Source organism: Vipera ursinii (assembly GCF_947247035.1).
Source record: "Vipera ursinii genome assembly, chromosome: Z".
NCBI classification, from domain to species: Eukaryota; Metazoa; Chordata; class Lepidosauria; order Squamata; family Viperidae; genus Vipera; species Vipera ursinii.
In genome coordinates this window covers 99,596,089-99,619,699 of record NC_139517.1, presented here as the reverse complement: position 1 = coordinate 99,619,699, position 23,611 = coordinate 99,596,089, and the positions used below count along the sequence as shown (strand labels likewise).

The 23,611-nt window shown below is 37.6% G+C and overlaps 1 protein-coding gene across 1 annotated transcript; it reads right to left on the bottom strand.

Annotated features, from left to right (window-relative positions):
- Positions 1 to 9,107: 9,107 nt before the first annotated feature.
- PDK4 (pyruvate dehydrogenase kinase 4) lies at positions 9,108 to 22,269 on the bottom strand. Its single transcript, XM_083376431.1, has 11 exons — positions 22,114 to 22,269; positions 19,694 to 19,835; positions 19,136 to 19,207; positions 18,571 to 18,755; positions 18,383 to 18,469; positions 16,585 to 16,662; positions 15,995 to 16,071; positions 15,418 to 15,516; positions 14,072 to 14,179; positions 13,267 to 13,380; positions 9,108 to 12,601 (listed from the first exon to the last, which is right to left on the bottom strand). Exons 1-11 carry the CDS (start codon positions 22,265 to 22,267, stop codon positions 12,461 to 12,463), a joined length of 1,257 nt encoding a protein of 418 aa, XP_083232557.1. The 5' UTR covers positions 22,268 to 22,269; the 3' UTR covers positions 9,108 to 12,460.
- Positions 22,270 to 23,611: the final 1,342 nt, after the last annotated feature.

Here is a 23,611-nt window from a genome sequence, read left to right as displayed (position 1 = left end):
TTGTTCAGGCCTATACACAAGTGTTGATCCATGGGAGGCTTGGCTGCCAAGGTAAGCTCCACCCCCTCCGCCCTAGCTTGATTTTTAAATGTGTGCCTTACCCCAAAACTAGGGCTTATTTTTGGAGTAGGGCTTATATTATGCCCACACCCCAAAATCAACCTAAGGCTTATTTTCAGGGTAGGTCTTACTTTCAGAGAAACATGATATCCACTCCTTGTTGTCTGTTACCATCTTAGGCCATCAGAGGTCTTTTAACATGCTATGCAGCATTTTGAAAACTTCCCCAGTGGTGTAGTTATTGTGACAAAGATGCAAACCTCTTCTCTCAAAGGTAGGGGTAATCACAATTCTGCCCTTATTTTTCAAGATCCCTACATCCATCAAAAACAGGTATGCAGTACCCGGTGGTGTTCCTTGAGGTCATCCATCCGAATCTGCAAGAACTGGGCTATATACTGGTGAAAATTTTTATTTATTTATTTTATTACATTTATATACCGCCCTTTCCCGGAGGACTCAGGGCGGTTTACAGGGTAATTAAAAACCAAAAAAACAAAAGTTAAAAACCAAGTTTAAAAAAGATTAAATTTATCCCTGTATAAATAAAACCCCAATTAAAATAAATTAATCTTCAGCCTGGGCCAGAGAGCTCGAAGAGCCAGGTCTTCAGGCCCCGGCGGAATGAACGGAGGTTTTAATGTGAATTGATCAGATTCAGGCATGAGGAATCATGATCACACGTAAATTCAAATTCATAAGATTTATTGCTCAAGCCTATACATAAGATTCTGGTTAACTAACGGTCAAGACTATATTGACGCTAGATAAGAGTTAACAGAATTCAAGAGGGGGTGGACTTGGAGCATTTGTGGACACTTTATGATTCTAGGCTTGTCCTCTCTTGATTTTGCCCCCATGCTCTACCTGCTCCTCTTCTACAGAGTTAGCATTCTCTCTTTGCTACCATCTAGTGATCACCTGGATTTTTGCTGGCCAGGATATCTGCTTGAAAAGCATTAAATATTCTAGACTGGGTTTATTTGTATGTCAGCCAGTCTTTGTTTTGCTCCTGCCGCTGCAGTAACAAATTAAACATAATTTGTTTCCTTGTGCGCAAATGTGCATGTAACTAATGTGGATGTAGCTAACAAATTATAGGGAGGGGGAAATGCCAGAGTGAAGATGCACATCCATTGCTGAATGCTTCTGTAATGATCAGCAGAGTAAAAAAATATATGGATTTATCATAAAATTATGTAAAATAATCTCACTTTTCCCAGATTAAGGGGGAAAAAAGAAATAAACCTGCCGACAGACAGAACATGTATATATGCAAATCTGAGTTTCATTGAAATGTTCTTTGGTTTTCACTTCCAAAGAGCTCCACCACGTACTTGGAGGGTGGGGGTGCTACTCCATGACTTACCCTTTGTCACTGCTGCACATAAACATGTTTTTTTGAATTGTCTGTGTAACTGGTAGCAGGGTACATGTTGTTCTCTCTGCTAACAGCTCAACAGATTTGTGAGAATGGAAGAACAATGCCAAGAAAACATTTAAAAAGAGAAAGGAAGGAAAACAGCAGATTATCTGTCTCTGACAAGGTTAATATACTATATGTTTACTTAGCATAAAAGCTTCCCCCAAATAAGGAATGGAAAAACTGTAAGCAAAGGAAGAAGAACAAGAAGTAATAGCTACTGACTGAGAACCAATTTAGTTTGCCTGAAGGTTATTTTTAACAGCTTGGTAACCTTTATATTTACATCTTTGTTGTTTGGAACATAACCTTCCCAACTCCTGTTCATCTGAAAGTGTCTGCAACTGATCTGCCCTTTATTTAAACCTGTCAATTCATTTCAAGTTGTCTAGAGCTAAGAAGAACCAATGGGAGGCAGGCTTAACTCTCTGTTTTTGAAAGCTTACAGCCTCAAAACAGTTGGAATAATCTTCCAGCTTTGTTACAACGGATTCCTGTATTGTCAAGCATTAGGAAACACTTAATCCTTTTCATAAAGCTTTGGCTATGCAGCGTAAATAGAAGTGGCACAACTGCAATGAAGTCCTCTCCTCCTACGATTCCTATTCTACTGCACTTTTCTGAGGCAAGGCACTGTGATATAGAGATTTTAGGACCACAAATTGATTCTGGATCCCAGCATACTCAGAGTTTAAGACATTTAGAGCTGTGGGATAGGGTTTTCTGTGATGCAAAGTAATTCCAAGGACGATAGGTTATTTCTTTTTTTCCTGATTTCCTTATTCTTCTCCTTCTCAGGGGAAGCCAAAGTTTTTAGTGATATATCTTGTTTTGTAGTCAGCAAGACTACCATGTTTTCCTGAAAATAAGACCCAGTCTTATATTTTTTGCCTCCAAGACAGGCATTAGATTTTATTTTGGGGGAGGATGTCTTATTTTTTTCCCAAGAGCTGCCCCACGTGCCCTGCACCCACTTACCATGCTGCAGGGCTCCAGCTGCCACTGCCACCACAAGGCCCATCATGCTGTAGCAGCCACTGTCGCGTGTCACGTCCTGGTGCTATTGCTGCCACCATGAGGTGCATTGTATTGCTGTTCCTGCCACCGCAAGGCACATTGCATCACCACGAGGTGTGTACTGTTGTTGCTGCCCCCATGAAGCGCATCACAGGACGTGCATCATGGTGGTGACAACAGCAAGACACACCTTGCGATGACATGATGTGCCTCATGGCGGTGGCAACAGTGGCAGGATGCGTCTCAGGGCAACAACAGCAGTGGAATGCACCTTGTGGTCGCACAATGGACCTTGTGGTAGCAACAATAGCAGCAGGATGGTGGTGGCAATTGCAGCAGGACACATTCACGAAGGTGGCATGTTGCACCTTGCAGTAACAGCAGCACCAAGAGCCCTGTGGCATGGTAAGCAGTTGTGGGGCACGTGCAGCAGCTCCTCCCTCCCCCCAGCTCACCTCACCTTATGTCTTAGCAAATAAGTGGGGCTTATTTTCAGGATAGGGCTTATAAAAGACCAACCCCAAAAAATCAAGCTAGGGTAGGTCATATTTTTGGGGAAACATAGTATATAGTTTCATATCTGTCTCTGTTAAGTGAGTGGTTTATATGTTGTGACAATTGCAATTTGATTAACCAAATAAATCTTTTTGGTGAGGCTTATAAAATATACCATCAAAACCACAAAGCACATTTGGATGTTTATATGTTCTGTTTATGAGTAGACCCTTTCCACATTGCTTTTTAAAAGTGTTTGTAAAGCATTTCAAGATGCAGTGAACTAAAAAACTCAGCTGGATTAATATTTGCATAATGTTAAAAAAGGCATATTCTTTCTAATCAGGTTTCTAATCTAAACTAGCATTAACAATCTGAGTTTAAAAAACAATATAACTGTTTGATGAAAGCATAGAAACACAAAAACATTTTTTGCTTTTTTGCTTTCATATACTGACTCTTCAGAGATATACATCCAAGATATAATAGCTGAAATATATAAACTAAATAACATTGTACATACTATATACAATTTACTAAGTTTTTCCAGTGAAAAGACTACCATTTGGTATTTATCTTTTCATCATTCCAAGATTTTACTTTTTATTTACTATATTGGAAACACCTCTACAAAAGTATTTGAAAGATTCACTGGCATCTTAAGTCTTTTTAAGAAGTCACTTGGATTACCTTTTTTTGTAGAAATTAATTCTGAATTCCTCTGATTTTCTATCCATAACACAAAAGTCTTTATTTGGCTAGCTGGAAAAATTCAGTAAGAAAACTTGTGCCATTTCTTCTTTTTACATATACTTAATGTGCTAGTCCCCTTCATGGATTACTGCCTTGTCGTGGCAAAGGGGCTTGTGTAATTCAATGAAGCTATGAGCTATGCCATGCAGGGCCACCCAAGACGGAAAGGTCATAGCAGAGTTCTGACAAAACATGATCCACTGGAGAAGGAAATGGCAACCCACTCCAGTATCTTTGCCATGAAAACCCTATGGACAGTACCAAAAGGCAAAACAATATGACGCGGAAAGATGAGCCCCTCAGGTCAGAAGGTGTCCAATATGCTACTGGGGAAGAGCAGAGGGCTAGTACTAGTAGCGCCAGAAAGAATGAAGTGACTGGGCCAAAGCCGAAAGGATGCTCAGCTGTGGATGTGTCTGGTGGTGAAAGGAAATTCCGATGCTGTAAAGATTTTTTCTCCATAGGGACCTGGAATGTAAGATCCATGAATCAAGGAAAGCTAGACGTGGTCAAACAAGAGATGACAAGACTGAACATCGACATCTTAGGAATCAGCGAACTAAAATGGACAGGAATGGGTGAATTTAATTCAGATGACCATCAGGTATACTACTGTGGGCAAGAATCCCTCAGAAGAAATGGAGTAGCCTTCATAAGCAATACTGGGATACAATCTTCAAAATGACAGAATGATCTCAGTTCGAATCCAAGGCAAACCATTCAATATCACAGTACTCCAAGTCTATGCCCCAACCACCAGTGCTGAAGAGGATGAAATTGGTTCTATGAAGCCCTACAGCACCTTATAGAACTAACACCAAAAAATGATGTCCTTATCATCATGGGGGATTGGAATGCTAAAGCAGGAAGCCAAAAGATAACCAGAATAACAGGCAAGTTTGGCCTTGGAGTACAAAATGAAGCAGGGCACAGGCTGATAGAATTTTGTTAAGAGAATACAATGGTCATAGCAAACACTCTTTTCCAACAACCCAAGAGACGGCTCTACACATGGACATCACCAGACGGTCAACACAGAAATCAGATTGACTATATGCTCTGCATAAAGATGGAGAAGCTCTATACAATCAGTAAAAACAAGACCAGGAGCTGATTGTGGCTCAGACCATGAGCTTCTTATTGCAAAGTTTAGGCTTAAACTGAAGAAAGTAGGGAAAAGCACTAGGCCAGTCAGGTATGAATTAAATCATATCCCTGTTGAATATACAGTAGAGGTGACAAATAGATTTAAGGAATTAGATCTGATAGACAGAGTGCCTGAAGAACTATGGACAGAGGTTCACAACATTGTACAACAAGTAGCAACCAAAACCATCCCAAAGAAAAAGAAATGCAAGAAAGCAAAATGGCTGTCTGAGGAAGCTTTGCAAATAGCTGAGGAAAGGAAGAAAGTGAAAGGCAAGGGAGAAAAAGAAAGATATGCCCAATTAAATGCAGAATTCCAGAGAATAGCTAGAAGAGATAAGAATGCCTTCTTAAATTAACAGTGCAAAGAAATAGAAGAAAACAATAGAATAGGGAGGACCAGAGATCTTTTCAAGAAAATTGGAGATGCAAAAATGGGCATGATAAAGGACCAAAATGGCAGGGACCTAACAGAGGCAGAAGAGATTAAGAAGAGGTGGCAAAATTACACAGAAGAACTATACAAGAATGAGCTTAACATCCCTGATAATCACAATGAGGTGGTCCCTGACCTTGAGCCAGACATCCTAGAATGTGAAGTGAAGTGGACCTTAGAAAAGCTGAGCAACAACAAAGCTAGTGGAGGTGACAGTATTCCAGCTGAGCTATTCAAAATCTTAAAAGACAATGGAGTAAAGGTTCTACAATCAATTTGCCAGCAAATTTGGAAAACTCAACAGTGGCCACAGGATTGGAAAAGATCAGTTTACATTCCAATTCCAAAGAAAGGCAATGCCAAAGAATGTTCCAACTATCACACCATTGCACTCATTTCTCATGCTAGTAAAGTTATGCTTAAAATCCTACAAGCTAGACTTCAGCAGTATGGTGATTGAGAACTACCAGAAGTACAGGCAGGATTTCGAAGAGGCAGAGGAACTAGAGATCAAATTGCCAACATATGCTGGATCATGGAGAAAGCTAAAGAGTTCCAGAAAAACATCTACTTTTGCTTCATTGACTATGCTAAAGCCTTTGATTGTGTGGATCATAACAAACTGTGGCAAGTTCTTAAAGAGATGGGTGTACCAGACCATCTTATTTGTCTCTTGAGAAACCTATATTCGGGCCAAGAAGCAACAGGGAGAACTAGGCACGGAACCACTGATTGGTTCAAAATTGGGAAAGGAGTCTGGCAAGGCTGTATACTGTCACCTTGCCTATTTAACTTATATGCAGAGCACATCATGAGAAAGGCAAGGCTAGATGAATCAAAAGTTGGAATTGAGATTGCCGGAAGAAATATTAACAACCTAAGATATGCAGATGATACCACTCTAATGGCAGAAAGTGAAGAAGAACTAAAGAGCCTCTTGTTGCGAGTGAAGAAGGAGAGTGCAAAAGTTGGGTTGAAACTAAACATTAAGAAAACCAAGATCATGGCATCTGGCCCTCTCAATTCCTGGCAAATAGATGGGGAAGAAATGGAGGTAGTGACAGATTTTATTTTTCTGGGTTCCAAGATCACTGCAGATGGGGACTGTAGCCAATAAATTAAAAGATGCTTGCTCCTTGGGAGGAAAGCCATGGCAAATCTAGACAGCACACTAAAAAGCAGAGACATCACCCTGTCAACAAAAGTGCGTATAGTCAAGGCTATGGTCTTCCCAGTTGCAATGTATGGTAGTGAAAGTTGGACTATAAAAAAGGCTGAGCGCCAAATAATTGAGGCCTTTGAACTCTGGTGCTGGAGAAGACTTCTGTGAGTCCCTTGGACTGCAAGGTGATCAAACCAGTCAGTCCTAAAGATCAGTCCTGACTGCTCTTTAGAAGGCCAGATCCTGAAGTTGAAACTCAAATATTTTGGCCACCTAATGAGAAGGAAGGACTCACTGCAGAAGAGCCTAATGCTGGGAAAGATTGAGGGTAATAGAAGAAGGGGACGACAGAGAATGAGGTGGCTGGATGGAGTCATTGAAGCAGTAGGCGTGAGCTTAAATGGACTCCAGAAGATGGTAAAGGACAGGAAGGCCTGGAGGAATGTTGTCCATAGGGTCGTGATGGGTCGGACACAACTTCACAACTAACAACAACAATGTGCTAGTTGCCCACTTCCATATGTGCGCATGCACCAGTGCCACAGCCAGCACTGCATAGGGTGTGCATGACCTGGTTCCTCATGCACACAGGCGCTAGTGCCACTACCATGCACACAGCTGTTTGCACATCCGTGCATGCACACACACACACACATTTACCTCCTCCTTCCTTTCCCTCTGGGTCACCAACCCAGAAATGTTGGGGAGCTTTGCCTTAATAGCTGATATTTCTTTGTTTTGTGAGCTCTGGTACAAAAGTAGTCATTGCAGTATAATAAAACTTGAATTTGCCAAGTATAACAGTATCTGCTCTGAATGTTTTCTCAGTAATAATTTTTTGACAAGAAAAAGAAGGTATGTAATTTTATTTTTTAGGGACAACTTTTAAATTCTAATTTAAAACAGAAGACTCATCCTCCTATACATGGAGAGTATAGATATATTGTATTCTGTAAAACTGATGAGTCAAGGGACTATAGACAGGAACACATATCTGTGAGCTATATATCCATTTCCTATATCAGCTTCCTCCAGTCTCTCCCTTCAAAATCAGTACAGCTTTAGTTTTTATATACTGTATCTCAGTAGATATGGCTATGTTACTAGGGAATTAGATTTGGAGTATATCATAAAGGGAAGGCATAAACAGGGTCACATTAGTCTGATTTAGTAAAGAATGGAGAAACGTGCAAAAAAGTGACATATTTTAATAGCCAAATTCATTTTACTCTAATAAATCCACCCGTGTTCAAATGAATTTGATGCTCCTCTTTATATGTTAAAAGGACAAGACGACAGTGGACTGTTAGTTTGTAACTTCTATTTTGCTTCATTGGAAATTCTCTAATATATTTTGTTCATGCTGATGAAATCAACAAAGCATCTTGGGGTATACAATTTTTAAAAGTATTGTGATATATGATAGAGGACTAGAGCCAGTTTTATTATGCATGTGAGAAAGGGATAATGATTGGAACAAATGTGAATCACAGAGCAATCTAAGAATTTAAGGAAAGTTGAAACACGTGAGATTGCTTTTGCCCAGGACAGTATCTTGTATAAATTACATAGAGGATTTAGGTTTTTTGAAGGGATGTTAAACCTCCAAGCTCAGTACTTACATATGTGCATATTTTGAATTTATGTTTGGATTATGATTGCCTTTTCTAAATTAGTACTTTTCAGGTATGTTGGAGTACAACTCTCATCAAACCCATCCAACAAACCACTGACTTCTATCTTTACATACTTAATGCAATGTTGTGAAGCAAGTACCAAAAAAAGGCTTGTATTATCATAGACTAACCATAGCTGTCCAAATATATTTGTTCACATTCATGTGTGTTTGGACAACAGTGATCCTACCACACACTCCTCATTAACTGTGGAATTAATTGTCCACCTTTGTTTAACCCTGAAATTAACAGGCTCCAACATAAGAATGGGATGGGATGGGGTGTGATAGTATAGGAGCTGGAAGAGAGCTTGGAGGTCTTCTAATCCAGCTCCGTTCAAGCGAAAAACCCTATATCATTTCAGACAAGTGGCTGTCCAGTCTCTTCTTAAAAATCTCAGTGATGAAGCACCCATGATTTCTGAAGGCAAGCTGTTCCACTGGTTGATTGTCCTCACTGTCAGGAAGTTTCTCCTTAATTCCAGGTTGCTTCTCTCTTTGATCAGTTTCCAACCATTGTTTCTTGTCCTGCCCTCTGGTGCTTTGGAGAATAAGTTAACCCCCTCTTCTTTGAGGTAGCCCCTAAAATACTGGAATACTGCTATCATGTCACCTTAGTTTTTTTTTCTCTCTCTAGACTAGCTAAATCCAAATCCTGCAACCATTCTTCATATATTTTAGTCTCCAAGCTTAAGAGCTGAAATGTCAGAACAACATTAGTCCAAAAATGGAATAAGCAGTTGAATAAATAAATACATTTCATGAATAGTATAGCAGATAGACACATATATTTATGAAAGAGAGTCCACCAATATTTAAAAAAAGATTTTATTATAAGCATGGTGTATTTCAAGTGACCTGTTCCAGAATGTAAATTGTGACAGAAATGATTCACTCTAAAATTAAAAATACTTAGGTTTCTTACATTTGGCATGCTTTTGATAAAATGTGTTGTACATAAAACAACATTCAACTTTATTTTGCTCAAAAATATTTTTAAGTGTACTAAGCTCATATTTGTTCCAGTACAAGTTCTTTAAAATATTCAGTAATTTGGAAAGACAGACTGTGATAACACAAAAACCGCACCTTTAGTAATTTTGCAGAGGCAGAGCATGGATTAACAATGTTTGTTTTAAAATTTATTTTTAATTTTCACATTTTTTGAACCGCACATCTTCCTCAAAGAGGGACTATAGGTGGCATGCAACAAAGTATTAAAATATAAAAACAGTATATAAAAGTTAACAAATTTAGAAAGAGGCAAGGTTGATAAAACACTGTTAAAATTAATTAAAAGTCTAAGGGAGGGCTTTCAGGGCACTAGCCATCCCTGTGCTCCTCTGGGTTCCCCACAGAGCAATTTTTAAACTCTTTTTCAAAAGGCCAGGATAGTGGTGACTTACCTCACCTTTGCGGGTGGGGAAGAATATTTCAAAGAATGGGGGCAACAGCAGGAAAGGCTCTCTTTCTGGACCGGCCAGTCAAAGTTCTTTAATTAATGACATATCTGCAACATATCTTCCCTGCCTTACTGGGTTGCACAAGGATACTTCAGTAGGTAGCCCTGGCCCCAGGCCATGTAGGGCTTTATAGGTCATAATTAATACCTTCAGTTGTATTGGAAGCAAACTGGCATATAATACAATTTATGGAGCAAAGGTATTGCATGCACCTTCTTTGGGCATTCAAGACTGTTCATGCATTCTGTACTAGCTCAAGTTTCTGGATACTTTTCAAAGATAGCCCCATGTACAATGCTATGCAATAATCTAAACAAGAGATGACCAGGACATGAGTGACCAAACAGAGAACCTTCCTGTCCAGGAAAGGGTATAACTGTCACACAACACAAATTTGTGCAAAGGTCTTCCTAGCCATGGCTGCCACCTGTTCTTTGAGTAGGAATGTGAGTCCAGGAGGGTTAGGTACCATGTCTGTCAGTAGTACAACACCATCCTCCCCAAATGATAAGCTCCTGGATACAGGATGACCCACCCATAGCCACTCTATCTTTCTAGGGTTCAGCTGAAATCTGCCATTCCTCATCCAGGCCCCCATAGCCTCTAGGCGCTGCAGAAGAACATCCATTAAATCACCTACTTTCCCCAGAACTGAAATTTATAACTGGGTATCATTAGCACATTAGTGATACTTCATCCTATGGTGATAGATGATCCCAGCCAGCAAATTCATGTAGAAGTTTAAAAGGAATGGAGAGAGAACCGAACCCTATGGCATCCCACAAAACAGAGACCTTAGGTGGATCTCTCACTCCCTATCAACACCAATCCGCAGACAAAGGAGGTGAGCCAGCACAAAATTGTTCCACCCATCCTCCAACTCTCTAAGTCAGCCCAAAAGGATTGCCAGGGTCAAAGATATTGAAAGCTGCCAAGAAGGACAAGATTGGATGCATCGCATCCATCCTGTTCTTGCCACATTGCTTGACCATTTTCAGCTCCCTCATCCCCTCCATAAATCATGGGGTGTTTGTGCACAGGCGCAATCCTGTCTAAGGCTCTGGCTGATTCCTTATTTCAGGAAGTCTCCAGCTCCTCTGCAAGACCATGTAGCAAATCAGCAGCAATATTAGCAAAACAACTCTTTAAGTTATGTACTACAGTATATTAGTCAAAGTACACAATTGTATCATAGTAACAAGTATTATTGTAACAACCAAAATTTTGGATTAAAATCTGTACTATTGCTATTACCTTGATACCACTTGTGATACCCGCTCAAGCAATCCATAAATATCTCATCAGAAGTATCTTTACTGCACTCTGACTACCAAATATGCATTTGCTATTAGTATAACAACTAGATTTCTTTTTCATGATTAGAAACTAATAATAGCTAGCATTCAGTACTTGCACTATATTTTCAGCAGAAAATATTCAATATTTCATAAATGTTTAACTGCTAAGCCTTTGTTGGCACACTGTACCAACTACACACAATAGTCTCATATGGATGGAATTACTTACATGAATCTGGAATTCATGCAAAAGTGGACATTACCAAATACAGCAGTGATAAAACTGCCATAAATAAGAATCAAATTGTCACAATAATTCCTTAAAATGTATTAGGATTAGCTGTCTCAAAAAGAAATGACGGGACAATCTATATTAGTACAAGCTAGGCGCTTAATTCCTGGTTTTAAGAAGCACTAATTCCTTATAACGGAGTATTTTTACAATCAGTTCTTCACAAAATATTTTACCATTGTCACTCTTTGCTGCTGCATGGATAATTATTTTTCTTGTTAATGTATTTCCTAAATTCTTAAAAATGTAGATATTATATGCTCCACCAGCCTAGTTATCATTACACCATTATGAAAGACCTCCAATAAATTATTAGTACATTTTTAAAGTTTCATTTTATTTGAAGGACAGAAGGAGGCTATCAGATTAAGTGTCAAATACAACCTAAATTCATATTATGAAATCATTCAAAATTGATGGTTGCATAAACAATTCCATTAACAAAAGTTGCTTCTTTTTATTGATAGCCTCATATCCTATTCAGTTAAAGGATGACCTAATCCCATCCATTTCAATTCCTTTGAAAATCCTTCATGATTTTCCATTTCCTCAATATTTATTTATTTATTTAGATTTATATACCGCCCTTTCCCGAAGTTTCCGTAATGCACGCCAGATCCGCGCATTCCTCCTTGATCAAGTCACGAACGAGATAGATAGCTAGAAGACATATAGCTACTTTTTTCTGATCAATACTTTCATGATACCCATATTTTCAGATTATTTCCCATTTATATTCAAATCCAATATTTTGAAAACAACTGAAAGATACTGTGCTCATATATAGTAATGTGTGAAAATTCAAGTAAAGTTACCTATTTGGAATTCACCATTGTATCATATCTCTTTTAAAGATTATGCTACGTAACAAAGTAATGTTAAACTAGACTTTCTCACAGACTGTATGACATATAAGTAACTCTGATAAGAAAAAAATATTTTGTGTTGATATTCACACAAAAATGCCATTTTTGAACATACCAAAACATAGGTATCTGCAAACATTTGGAGTGTTAATCTAGACTTCAAGAAGACCAAATGTGTGTTACTGTATCCCTTTGACTCTTCTAATAGATACATTGCACAAACACAGCATTTATACATTGTGTTGTAGAATCCATTCAATATTTTTTTCACCTAAGTCTTCGTATTGAACAGTAGTGACTTCAAGTAATTTACTTCATTAATCCCTTCAGAAACTGATTTGATCCCATCTCAATGTGTTAGACAAATGTAATCTTCACATGACAATGTTCTGTGCTGGTAAATTTGTTTTTTGCCTAGGAACACACCAGTCATCCGCTTCTACAGGGGTCAGATAATGTTTACATGCAGATTTATTGAAAACAGGAAGTTTCTCTACAGATTCTGCAGAAAGTGCCTGAAAAGTTAAAAACACAGATTGAAATAGACACTTATTTCTATTTAGAGTATTTAAACTTATTTTTGCCACTATTTGCATACACATTCATAATGGATTAAATCATGATATATTATTCTGCTAGATTAAATATTCTTGTTTTCACATTTTGTAAGACTTTGTACAATTTTTCATTTCTGTCTTCCAGACAGAATAGGTGATATATGTGGTATTAATTGATATAGGTGTTTTGAGAAGCCTGATTTATTTTATGTTTTTTTAAAAAAGTCAAATTACTTTTAGGAGATAGAATTGAGTTTATAATAAATACCCAGACTTAATAAACATTTTACTCTGCTTTTTCAAATCAAATCTTGAATACAGCCTAACATAATTCTGTATTAAAATAGTTTATAGCTCAACCAATAATATGATAAACAATAAATCATTTGCAACAAACTATTTAAACAGAATAAAAAGTATATTCTGCCAAGGATCATTGCTGCCACTTAGCAAGATGGGTGGCAAACAAATTTAATAAATAAATAAAATTGTACAAATTATAAATAAAGGCTTTTTACTATTTTTAAAAGGGACAATGAATAAATTACTAGTAGGACAAATAAAAAAGCATATGAAAACATACTACCATACTTGAAGAGAGAGAAAAAAAGTACAGAACACACCTTTAAGTGGATAACAGCATCTGTTCCATACCCCGAAATAGAGTACAGATTGAGATCCCCGTGAAAGTATTTAGCATAAAGACGAGAAATCGGTAATCCATAACCAAATCCAGCCTAAAAAGAAATAAAGTATTTTTCATTAATTGAAATGAGGGATTTTTACCCCTCTTATTTTAAATTGTATTCAATTCAGGTAGCTTAGTGGTTAAGGGTCTCAATGAAAATCCTATCTCCCATACAAGTAGAACAAAGGCAATTTTATTTTTAAACACTTGCTAAATAAGTATTCTATGGGATAAAAAAACAATGTTGAGAAGAAAGTGCAAAAGGAATGTTTCTAGTTTTGCATTAATTTCTTCCGCACGTATCACATTTGGCCTAGCTTTTAAAATGGGATATTACAGATGGGTGTTCTTGGGTCAGAATATTCCCTCTCTATAGAAGTATCAAGAGTTCATAGAAATGATAAGGCTAGAACTTACGATTTATCAATATTTTATAGAAATGGTTAGGCTAGAACTTATGACTTCAACATCCTATTTGGAAGGGGTTTATATATGGCATTCAATCATGGGAGACCCCTAGTTTCATGAATATGCAGCTTATCACAATTTAATTCTCAATGAGAAGGTTCTTTTGGAATTCCTAGTAATCACTGCAAGGAATAATGCAGTCATTTGATACAAAGTCTTTCCAGCTGGAAGCATCCCGTGTCTCACTTGTCCCTATGTCTATAAAATAATGCCAAGAGCATCAATAGCTTACTGACTTTATGCATCATAGCCTTTATGGTTTTGTCTCTTACCATAGCAGTATTTTTGCTGTCCATCACAGGCTTTGGTGCTGTAGAATATGTATAGCTGAAAAGTTTTTCAATTATCCTCACTGGAACTCCACCACCTCTGTCAGAAACCTAGTTAAAGAGAAAAAATACCCATATAATTAACAAATTACTTGTAGTTGAAATAATCATCTTTTCTAATGACTCTTTTTGTATCAGACTTGCTAATTTAAAAAAAGAAACTTTGCCAAAATAGCATTTGGCTGGCGATTGTTCGCCTAGTTCTAATTGGTTGCAATCTATAACTCATCTATTTATTCCATGATAAGCCTACTTAAATCAAAAGGGCTTTTCAAAAGTAAACAAGAATAGATGGTTCTTCATCTTTTCCTCTGGACAGGGTGGCCCTTTATCAGATAGAGTGGTGTGCAATTTGGGGGTCTTCCTGGAGTCACAGCTCCTGCTCAAAAAGCAGGTGGCAGCTGCAGCTAGGAGAAGTCTTTCAGAGATTTATTTGCACATCTGGTGCATCCTTTCCTGATCACTCAGGCATTGGTCACTTCTCATCTGGATTACTACAATGCACTCTTTTGGGGGCTGCACTTGAACACCACCCAGAAACCTCAACTGGTCCAGAATGCAGTGGTGTGCACAATAATGAGGGCCTGTAGTTTTGCTCATAACACCTCTGTTGCTCTGTTTCTTTCCAGCTGCAAGTCAAGACGTTGGTCATCACATTTTAATACTCTGTATGGCACAGGGCCAGGCTATCTGCAAGACTATCTTTCTCTTAGGACATCTACCCTTCCTATCAGATCAGATAGAATGGGCTAGTCCCTTCACCTAAATATTATCTGATGGGACCAAGGAAGTCTGCCTTTTTCCGTGGCAGCCTGGACATGGAACATGCTGCCTTGTGAAGTTCAGTAGGCCATCACCCTTTTAGCCTTTGTAAGATGGATAGCTATATAAATATTTTAAATAATAAAATAAACTAAGTTATTTACTGCATTTATTTAACTCTCATATCAAATGTAGTAAGCACCTTAATATTAGATAGTTTATTGATTGATTAAACTTATAACTATATCAAATACAAAATAAAATACAGGATATACAGTAAGTCCAGAGTAAAACAGATACAAAATATCTTAATAAAATACAAAAGTGCTAAATATAAAGAATCAACATTCAGGTAAATACATCACTTTTACACTATATCCCAATCTGATCAATATAAGGAGTCCTTTGGTCAACTGACTTAGCTATAAATTTAGCAGTTCTGTTCACAAAATATAGATTAGAACCCAGAAATAGGAGAATCTGCAATTCAAATCCCAGTGGTCTGTTATTTCAAATTGGGAAAGTACCTTGATAGTTAGGTCTTCTTTTCCAAGTACAACAGTCACCTCAATTGGATCAAGGGAAGGTTTTTGTTCCTGATGTTCAACTGTTGCTCTCATGGCATTCTATACAGAAATTAAGAAGAATTTAATTTATCTTGTAAAGATTTTAAAAAATTAAAATTTGCCCTCTCTAAGATAGGAATTTGCTTTTGACAGTAAGGAAAATGAACAGTATATATAATTGACTAATGGAGTAATAGCTCTTTTGTCATATTAACAGGAAAACCTATAACAAAGATTCAAAGGCAGTGAGCTGCCTTGCAGCAAAATGGGTGGCAAACAATTTAATAATAAATAAATATTCCTGTACTTTCTCCCTTGTCAGGACCCTATTTTAAATGCAGAGAAAGGGCCATTTTAGCTTTAGCTGTCAGTCTCTAATTATTACTGGAATAATAGTGTTGGGAAGGGTACCATTCTGTAGTACTTTGGTTGTACTTTGGTTGTAACATCCCATACTGAAAATAATATTTCAGCTAAATATGGGATAAATATGTCCTAATGCATGCTTAAACTACAAACTTTAAAACCAGTTACAAACCTTGAACAGTTCAAACAGCATGTGAAAGAGATGAGAAGGTACATATACTATGTAAATAGGCTCTCCAGGTGCTTTTGCTAAAAAAATACAGCAGACATAAATAAACTTTTATTACTGGAATTTTATTCCAAACAATTATTATGAATGAAGAGAAAGTTTTTAATGAAATCTGTGCATCCCACACTGAATTCTGAGATTAATCATCTTTTATTTTCTAGCACTTTAAGTCTGACTATTTTTGCAAATCTGTATACATTTTTATATTACATCTTTCCCTATCATCTGCCAGCACAGATAAAATTTTCTTGGGTTATTGCAAGTGTATATTGAGTAGTGAATTTATTTTTTAAAAAAATATACCCTGAAATCAACTATTGCACAATTACATGTCAAGGTCCTTTTGTATTTGGCACAGTGCTGCATAAGTGAATGAATGCACTTGTGCACATGTAAGCATTATCTGTAGAGAAAATGTGATTAGCTAGCAATTCTAGGACATATTTACTGAAGATAAGAAAAACAGCAGTAAGGATTACTGAAAGTAAAAAGCTTTCAGAAACAGACTAGTACAGTCAGAAAAAAAATCTTACCATTTATTTGAATAAGCTTTAACTCTGGAGAAGCGAAATAGTGTTGATCACAAAGCATCTGAGAACTCTGAAAAGCATCTAAAATATATTTTAAAAAACAAGATTAAACAACTTTTATGTCACAGTATTATTTTCTAAACACCAGACAAACCAGTATTGTACAATATTATTCATGTAATGAATTTATTGTGTAAATTTTCCATTATTTACAAGAATTGATTTATTATGGTCAGCAAATCTACTATGGGCCTAAAACACTATTGAAATAGATTTAAGATTTCTCTATAATGATATTTTTTTATTAAATGTTACATTTGTAACTGCCTTTCTGCTTATATAAGTACTCAAGTTGGCTTACAAAAATAAAATACAACATAAAGAACACAATAAGGAGTGCAGTACAATTAAATGAAAAGTATTATTAAACAACTAAAATATTTCTTAAATACTGGAGATATGGGACCACATTAATCTCCTTAGGAGAGCATTCCATATCCTGAATGCCATGGAGAAGAAGCCCTTCTCCCAAATACCAGAATATTGAATTTCTGACAGCAGCAACATCTTCAAAATAAAGGCATTCCTAGTGATTTAAGTACTGAGGCAGATTGACTGCAGGAGAAGCAGCTTTTCAGATTCTCAGGCCTTATGCCATTTAGGACTTCAAAGGACCACATTAACAACATTGTATCTCACAGGCAGAGGATAACACCTGTGTCAATAAAAGTTATCACCCACTACTTTGTAATGGTCTGCAACTAACAGACTCCTTGACACCCAACTACAGTTTTGAGACACTTTTCAAGAATACTGTAGGCCCACTGCATTGATCAAGATGGTTTATAACCAAGACATGGCTGTTACCAACTCTGATGAATTCAAGGATTATAATTAGCACATTAACGACATTTGTGGATATATGCTTAATGAAGCCACCATTTGCAAATACAATCTCAAGAATAATTTCTAACCTGCAAACTTTTTCTTTCTGGGGTTCTAGAACTGCATTCAAAGCAGGCTTCATCTCAATCTCCAATTTTACTGTTTTTGTTATACCTAGAGCATCTCTGCTTTTTTGGATTTAATTTAAGCTGAAATGGACAACATTCAGAGGAATTGATTGCTTCCTTGGAATCATACAGCTGAGTAGAGCATAGCTATTTATTAATAGGGTAATGATGGCAGCCATCTCCAAAGCTCTGAATTACCAACCTGGTGTTTTCATGTAGACATTATATGCATTTATTCAAAACATAAAATATCACAGAACTGAACAGGACTTACAACCATGTAAATGTATGTAAGACTTCATTATAATACTCTTATTTCTGATCTTTTTATATCTTCTTGTAACACAGAAATCAACTATTCTAAAATTGTAGCCTAAATTTTCAACAACCAGATTTTGGCTAAATAATAAACAGAATTTTATGAATGGAAACAACTGTCTTACAAGGACCAACTACCTTAATTTATGTTGTCTTCATTCAACCAACTGAGAAATTTAGCAGCACTGCTGTTTAAATTAATCAACTATTGGTAGTTTTTTCACTGGGAAGTCTAAATCTTCTTACATCTTCTCAAATTTGTACTCCCTAGGAAAAAACATTCCCTGCATTCACATTTAATTCTAAGCCATGATTTTTTTGAGCAAGCCATTAAAACATGATATATTCCAGTTCCTAAGCTAAGCCAAAAAAACAACAAACCACATTAATAGTTTACTGCAATGTATGACCGCTGTTTATGCATCAAACTACATGACAACTATAAGTAAAACTTTCATTTTTATACATACCGTACACCAGATCCACAACATCACAGCAAGGATCAATGCATCCAATATGCCGTGGGTTACACACATTACTGCTATCAAATATAAATGCTGTTGAAATAAAGATATGAAATTGAAGAACCATTTTTCCCCAAAACATTCTCAATAGCCTACAAAAGTTGGTTCGTCAAAAGAATAGAAATGTAACTTACTGTGCTGGTTTATTAACATTCGAATAGATATCCGGTTCATGTAAAATCGATCCAAGAAGTACTGAATATTGTGATTGATGCATGAATCCATTTTAGAAGAATCTCTGTATTCTAATACCCCTTGTGCCATCATGGGCATTACACTGTGATGTCTGTTTCGGATCTTAGTAATGGCATCTATGAAACTGGGAGAAACACAGAACTTCATATTTACCTATATAAGAAATTCTGAAAACCAAAATTGTAGTAAACAAATATTCTTACAAAACATAACAGAAGAAAAATGTAAATACATTAGTTTACTTTCTGATATATCAAATCAAGACAACTGATTGTTATGAATAGTACTTTGAAACTTCATAATTTATTGTTGATACACCTTATTTCAAAGTGTCACTTTTTGCTACATTAGATCTTTTAGTTATGCTCCTGTATCATTATTTCATTGTAATATAATTAGTTATCTAAGTTTTGGGTTTCAAGTTAGCTGAATCATCCAAAATTAATCAATCATTACTTAAAATAGAATAAGCTGCTGAAAAAAAGATAACAGAAAGAAACTTACTCTGAAAGAGCTTTGTGGTCATCTGATTTTTTATCTTGAAATTCCAGTAGTTCCAGTAGGCTTTGAATATACCTGTAGAGCACAAGTAATGCAAATATGAGGCTAACCATACAGACCAAAGACATAATTTAGTGTAGTGGTTAAGGGATTTGACTAGAAACAGGAAGTCCATGCATTCTAGTCCCACCTCAGACACAAAACCAGCTGGGTGACCTTAGCCAATCACTGTCTCACACAGTTGGGAGGAGACAGTTGTAAATTACTTCTGAAAAACTTTACCAAGAAAACTTTAGGGACTTGTTTAGGCAGTCAGAAGGGGTCAAAACTGACCTGAGGAAATATACACACACAAACCTCTTGACACTGCTTAGGGGTAAGCAGTGTTAACTGTAACTTCTTATTCAGTAGTAGACCATCAGTAGTCAATGAATATATTGTCAACCTGAGATCTATCTCCCGATGTCAATATATATAATTTTTTCTTGCACTTGATTACAAAAGTAGTGTAAGATGAATAAAATGTAATAATTGAAATCTATTGCAAAATTTGTTACTTACCAATCCTTTACTAATTGTACTGAAGTTGTATCTAATAATAGACTAGGAAGGAGATCAATTTCTTTCAAAATATTTGCTAGCCGAACTGGAAGTTCATGCCGAAGGAATGAGAATGAGGTTTTCTCACATGCATTTGTTGAACCTACAAAAATGGGAGATATATTTTAAGTGCAATGTGCTAAAACATTTTCAATAAACTTCCTACAATATTAATATTATGTACAAGATGTACATATATTCTGTTTGCTGCCACTTGGAACTTTATGTACTCCAAATGAGACAGCTCCAGTTGTAGCAATGTCTGTATTACAGATGCATTTGCGTGGAATGCAATTCCCATATGGGTTAAGGTAAAGGTTCCCCCGCACATGTGTGCTAATCGTTTCCGACTCTAGGGGCCGGTGCTCATCTCCGTTTTAAAGCTGAAGAGCCACCGCTTGTCCGAGGACGTCTCCGTGGTCATGTGGCCAGCATGACTAAACACCAAAGATGCACGAAACACTGTTACCTTCCCACCGTAGTGGTCCCTATTTTTCTACTTGCATTTTTATGTGCTTTAGAACTGCTAGGTTGGCAGAAGCTGGGACAAGTAACAGGCAGTCACTGTTACGAGGCACTCGGGTTTCGACACGCCAAACTGCCGACCATCTGATCGACAAGCTCAGTGTCCTAACCCACTGAGCCACTGCGTCCCTGCCATATGGGTTATTCAAACCCAAATAAACTGTAAACTATATTACTGTATCAACATCTCTTGGAAAAATGTAAAACAAAAATATATACTATATAGGTGCTGCATCTGAAATGTGTTAATAAACTCTTCTATTTAATTGGCTTTATATGGGGGGTTTTAAATTTAACAGTTACATTCAGCATTAGGAATATGTAATTTTAAAATATCTCTAGTATTTCACTATTGCTTTAGAAAGCAGCTACATCTAAATGAAAGTCAAATATTCCTAACCAATGAAATAAGTTTGCTTAAAACATAAAAAACAAACTATAACTGTACGCATCCTGATTTAATAATCATACTTAACTTTTATTATAACAGTCTGCCATTTCAAAGGCAATGGTTCAATATAGCATCAGCAATAAAGAAAATCAGACAAAGACAGTCCTTGCATATTACAAGAAGCAATATTATACCAAATAAGATGGCATTTGTTTTTTTTTTAAAAAAAAGGTCAGTTACACTGACAAAGAAAATGTATACACATCCATAATGTAAGTAAATCATTTAGACTGAAGACTTAGGGAAGGCACTAAAGCCATTGAGACGATTCCTACAAATATTTGTTTAAAATCCACAATAAAATTCCTAATTTCTTTGCCTACCTTTAAAAATTTTGTAACACACACTATAACTGAGTGAGGAATGTACTTTGTGTATGAGTGTACTTTTAGTACATTCATAGTAATGTGCATTCATAGTAATACTAACACTATTGTCTACCAGCAACAGTATTGACTACTAGCAACACTATTGGCTACTAGTAATGCTAATAGTAACCAAAACAAATATACCAAATGTATTACATTATTTATATAAGAATGTAATAAGTATTATACTGTATAGAAAAATATATTGCTATCTTCATTGTCCAACCATCATAAGATTTAGGAACTGTCACAAATCAAGATACATTCCTACATTGAGGTAAAGCAAAACTTTTGCACAACAAAGTTGTAAAAAGTTGCACAAATATGCTCAACAAACCTCTCTTCAAAAATGATAGAAAAATAATAGTCATGAAAATAGCCTGGAGTACAAGAGAACAAGAAAGATGAAGAAACAAAGCAGCACTCAAACACAGTTTCCATTCCAATCAGTTAAGCTTGTTAGTTGCACATTAAATTGTAGTATATAAGATTGTGGCCAAATCCCTATGATTTAGAGCCTATGTCATCAGATATTTGAATTGCATCACATCAGATTAATGCCACCTGGAAAGGCAGACTAATTCAGAGAAACAGATCCCACAATGAATGCCTCATCTCAAAGGTGACATTAGACGAGGGCTTTAACTAAAATGAACTTTAAATCGGTGTGACACATCCAAAAACTGAGGCAATGCTATAACCCGTACACAATCCACTCTGAGAGTAGCCCAAAACTGTCCCAGCTTTTAAAAACTTTTCTCACATCCCTCATGCTCTCGTACTGGATTCTCCGATTTCAGAAGCCCTCCACTGGGGAGAAACCCAAACTTCGCACTACTTAGAGAAACAGTGATGGTCCCGTTTCTCTAGCAAGGACCTACAAGACATCCCCACTTCGGAGCATTTCCCATGGTGGGAGAGCACTGATTATCTGCCCTGCCATTCAGTCCCTGACAGATGTTTTGGGCAACATGTCCTCAAATTCCCAGCCATGAACCAGAGGTCTCCCTTCCTACACCCCCATTCACGCCCCTCACCGAAATCCAGGAACTGCTTGATAGAAAGCGGCGACGGAGAGAAACGCGATAAGCGTTCCACCTCTTTGGTTGTTTCGGCTCCGGCCCCGCCACCGTGACCAGCAGCAGCCGCCAAAGGAGCCGCGTTTCGCAGGACAATCCGCGCAGCCTTCATCGCAGCTGTGAACGAGACTAAAGGTGGCGCTAAACAAGAAGCTTCACTTTAAATCCCCTAGTGACCTGCACGTGCAACACCTATTGACCAGTGAAGCACCTCCCTCTGTGGGCTGGGCTTTCAAATTAAGCCACGCCCCGGAGGGTGGCTAACTGTCAGAAATGGGGGAAAAAAAGTCGAGGCTAAGCCACGCCCCCTTTTGGTTAACTGTCAGAAAAGGACAAAAGCGAACATCGAACTCCATCACCCTGGAGGGTGAACCTTATACTTCGGATAATCCAAACGCCTCAGAAGAAGCGAAGAGGAGGTCGTGTGTTAGGAGGTGTGTCTCTGCCGCGTCCAATAAGGCCGCGCTGTCCTCCAAGCCTTTCCCCCACACGTTTCGGATACAACAGGCGACAAGCGGCATCTTTCATAAGAAATTCCCGCACCCCGTTGACGCCGCTCAAAATAGCCCTCGGGCCCCCTCTCTTCCTTCAACCCGCCTTGACAATTCCCCAACCAGATGATAGCGCGCGCGCGGGCGGGCGGGGGGGGGGGGAAAGAATGGAGCGTGGCGTTTTGTCGGCTTCTCATTGGTTTTTCTAATTAAAATTCGCTTCTGCGTGGAACCAGTCAGATAGTTGTATCGGTCGTGGAATCTTGACTTCTGACGCGACCCGGCAACTGAAACAACTTGGCCCGATTCCTGAGGGGAGGGGAGGGGCTGAGTTGAGGATTGTACAGCTTTTTCCAAGAACGGCGAGAACACCCCGAGGCGGGGAAGCGGTAGGCAGTCACGCCTGGCCTGCCTGTGGCAAGGAGCCAGGCGCTGGAGAACGGGTTATTGAATAGCAAGAAGTTCACTTGAGCCTTCCAAAAACAACAACAACCCTATTCTTCAAGGGTCTTCTTCTGCAACACTTTCTTTCCGTTAGAAATATTCCACACAGAGAGCTAAGGATAAGTAACGTAAGGCAAGAATAAATAAATACGAGCTCATCCCAAGTTCCGTTTATTTTCCAGCCATTCTGTACTTTCCAAATAACCTCTTTGTAATATTTAGTTTGAGGTTCCTTTGGGTCGTTCCCCCTCCCTGAACTGACTCTTGAAAAGCTTCAAAGCAGTTCATAAGGCAATTCGAAATTCCCATGAGACTTTTAAAATGATGTTAGATTGGCAATTATTTGCTGTTATGGGTTGGGAGAAAAGACAAAAAAATTGACTAGAGTAACAAGACTGTCTAAAACACAATTTCTCAATCTCACGAATTTAAGGTGGGTGGCATTTGACTCCTAGAATTCCCCATAGTGCACACTAACTGTGGACTTCTGGGTATCAAAATCCACCAATCTTAAAAGTTGT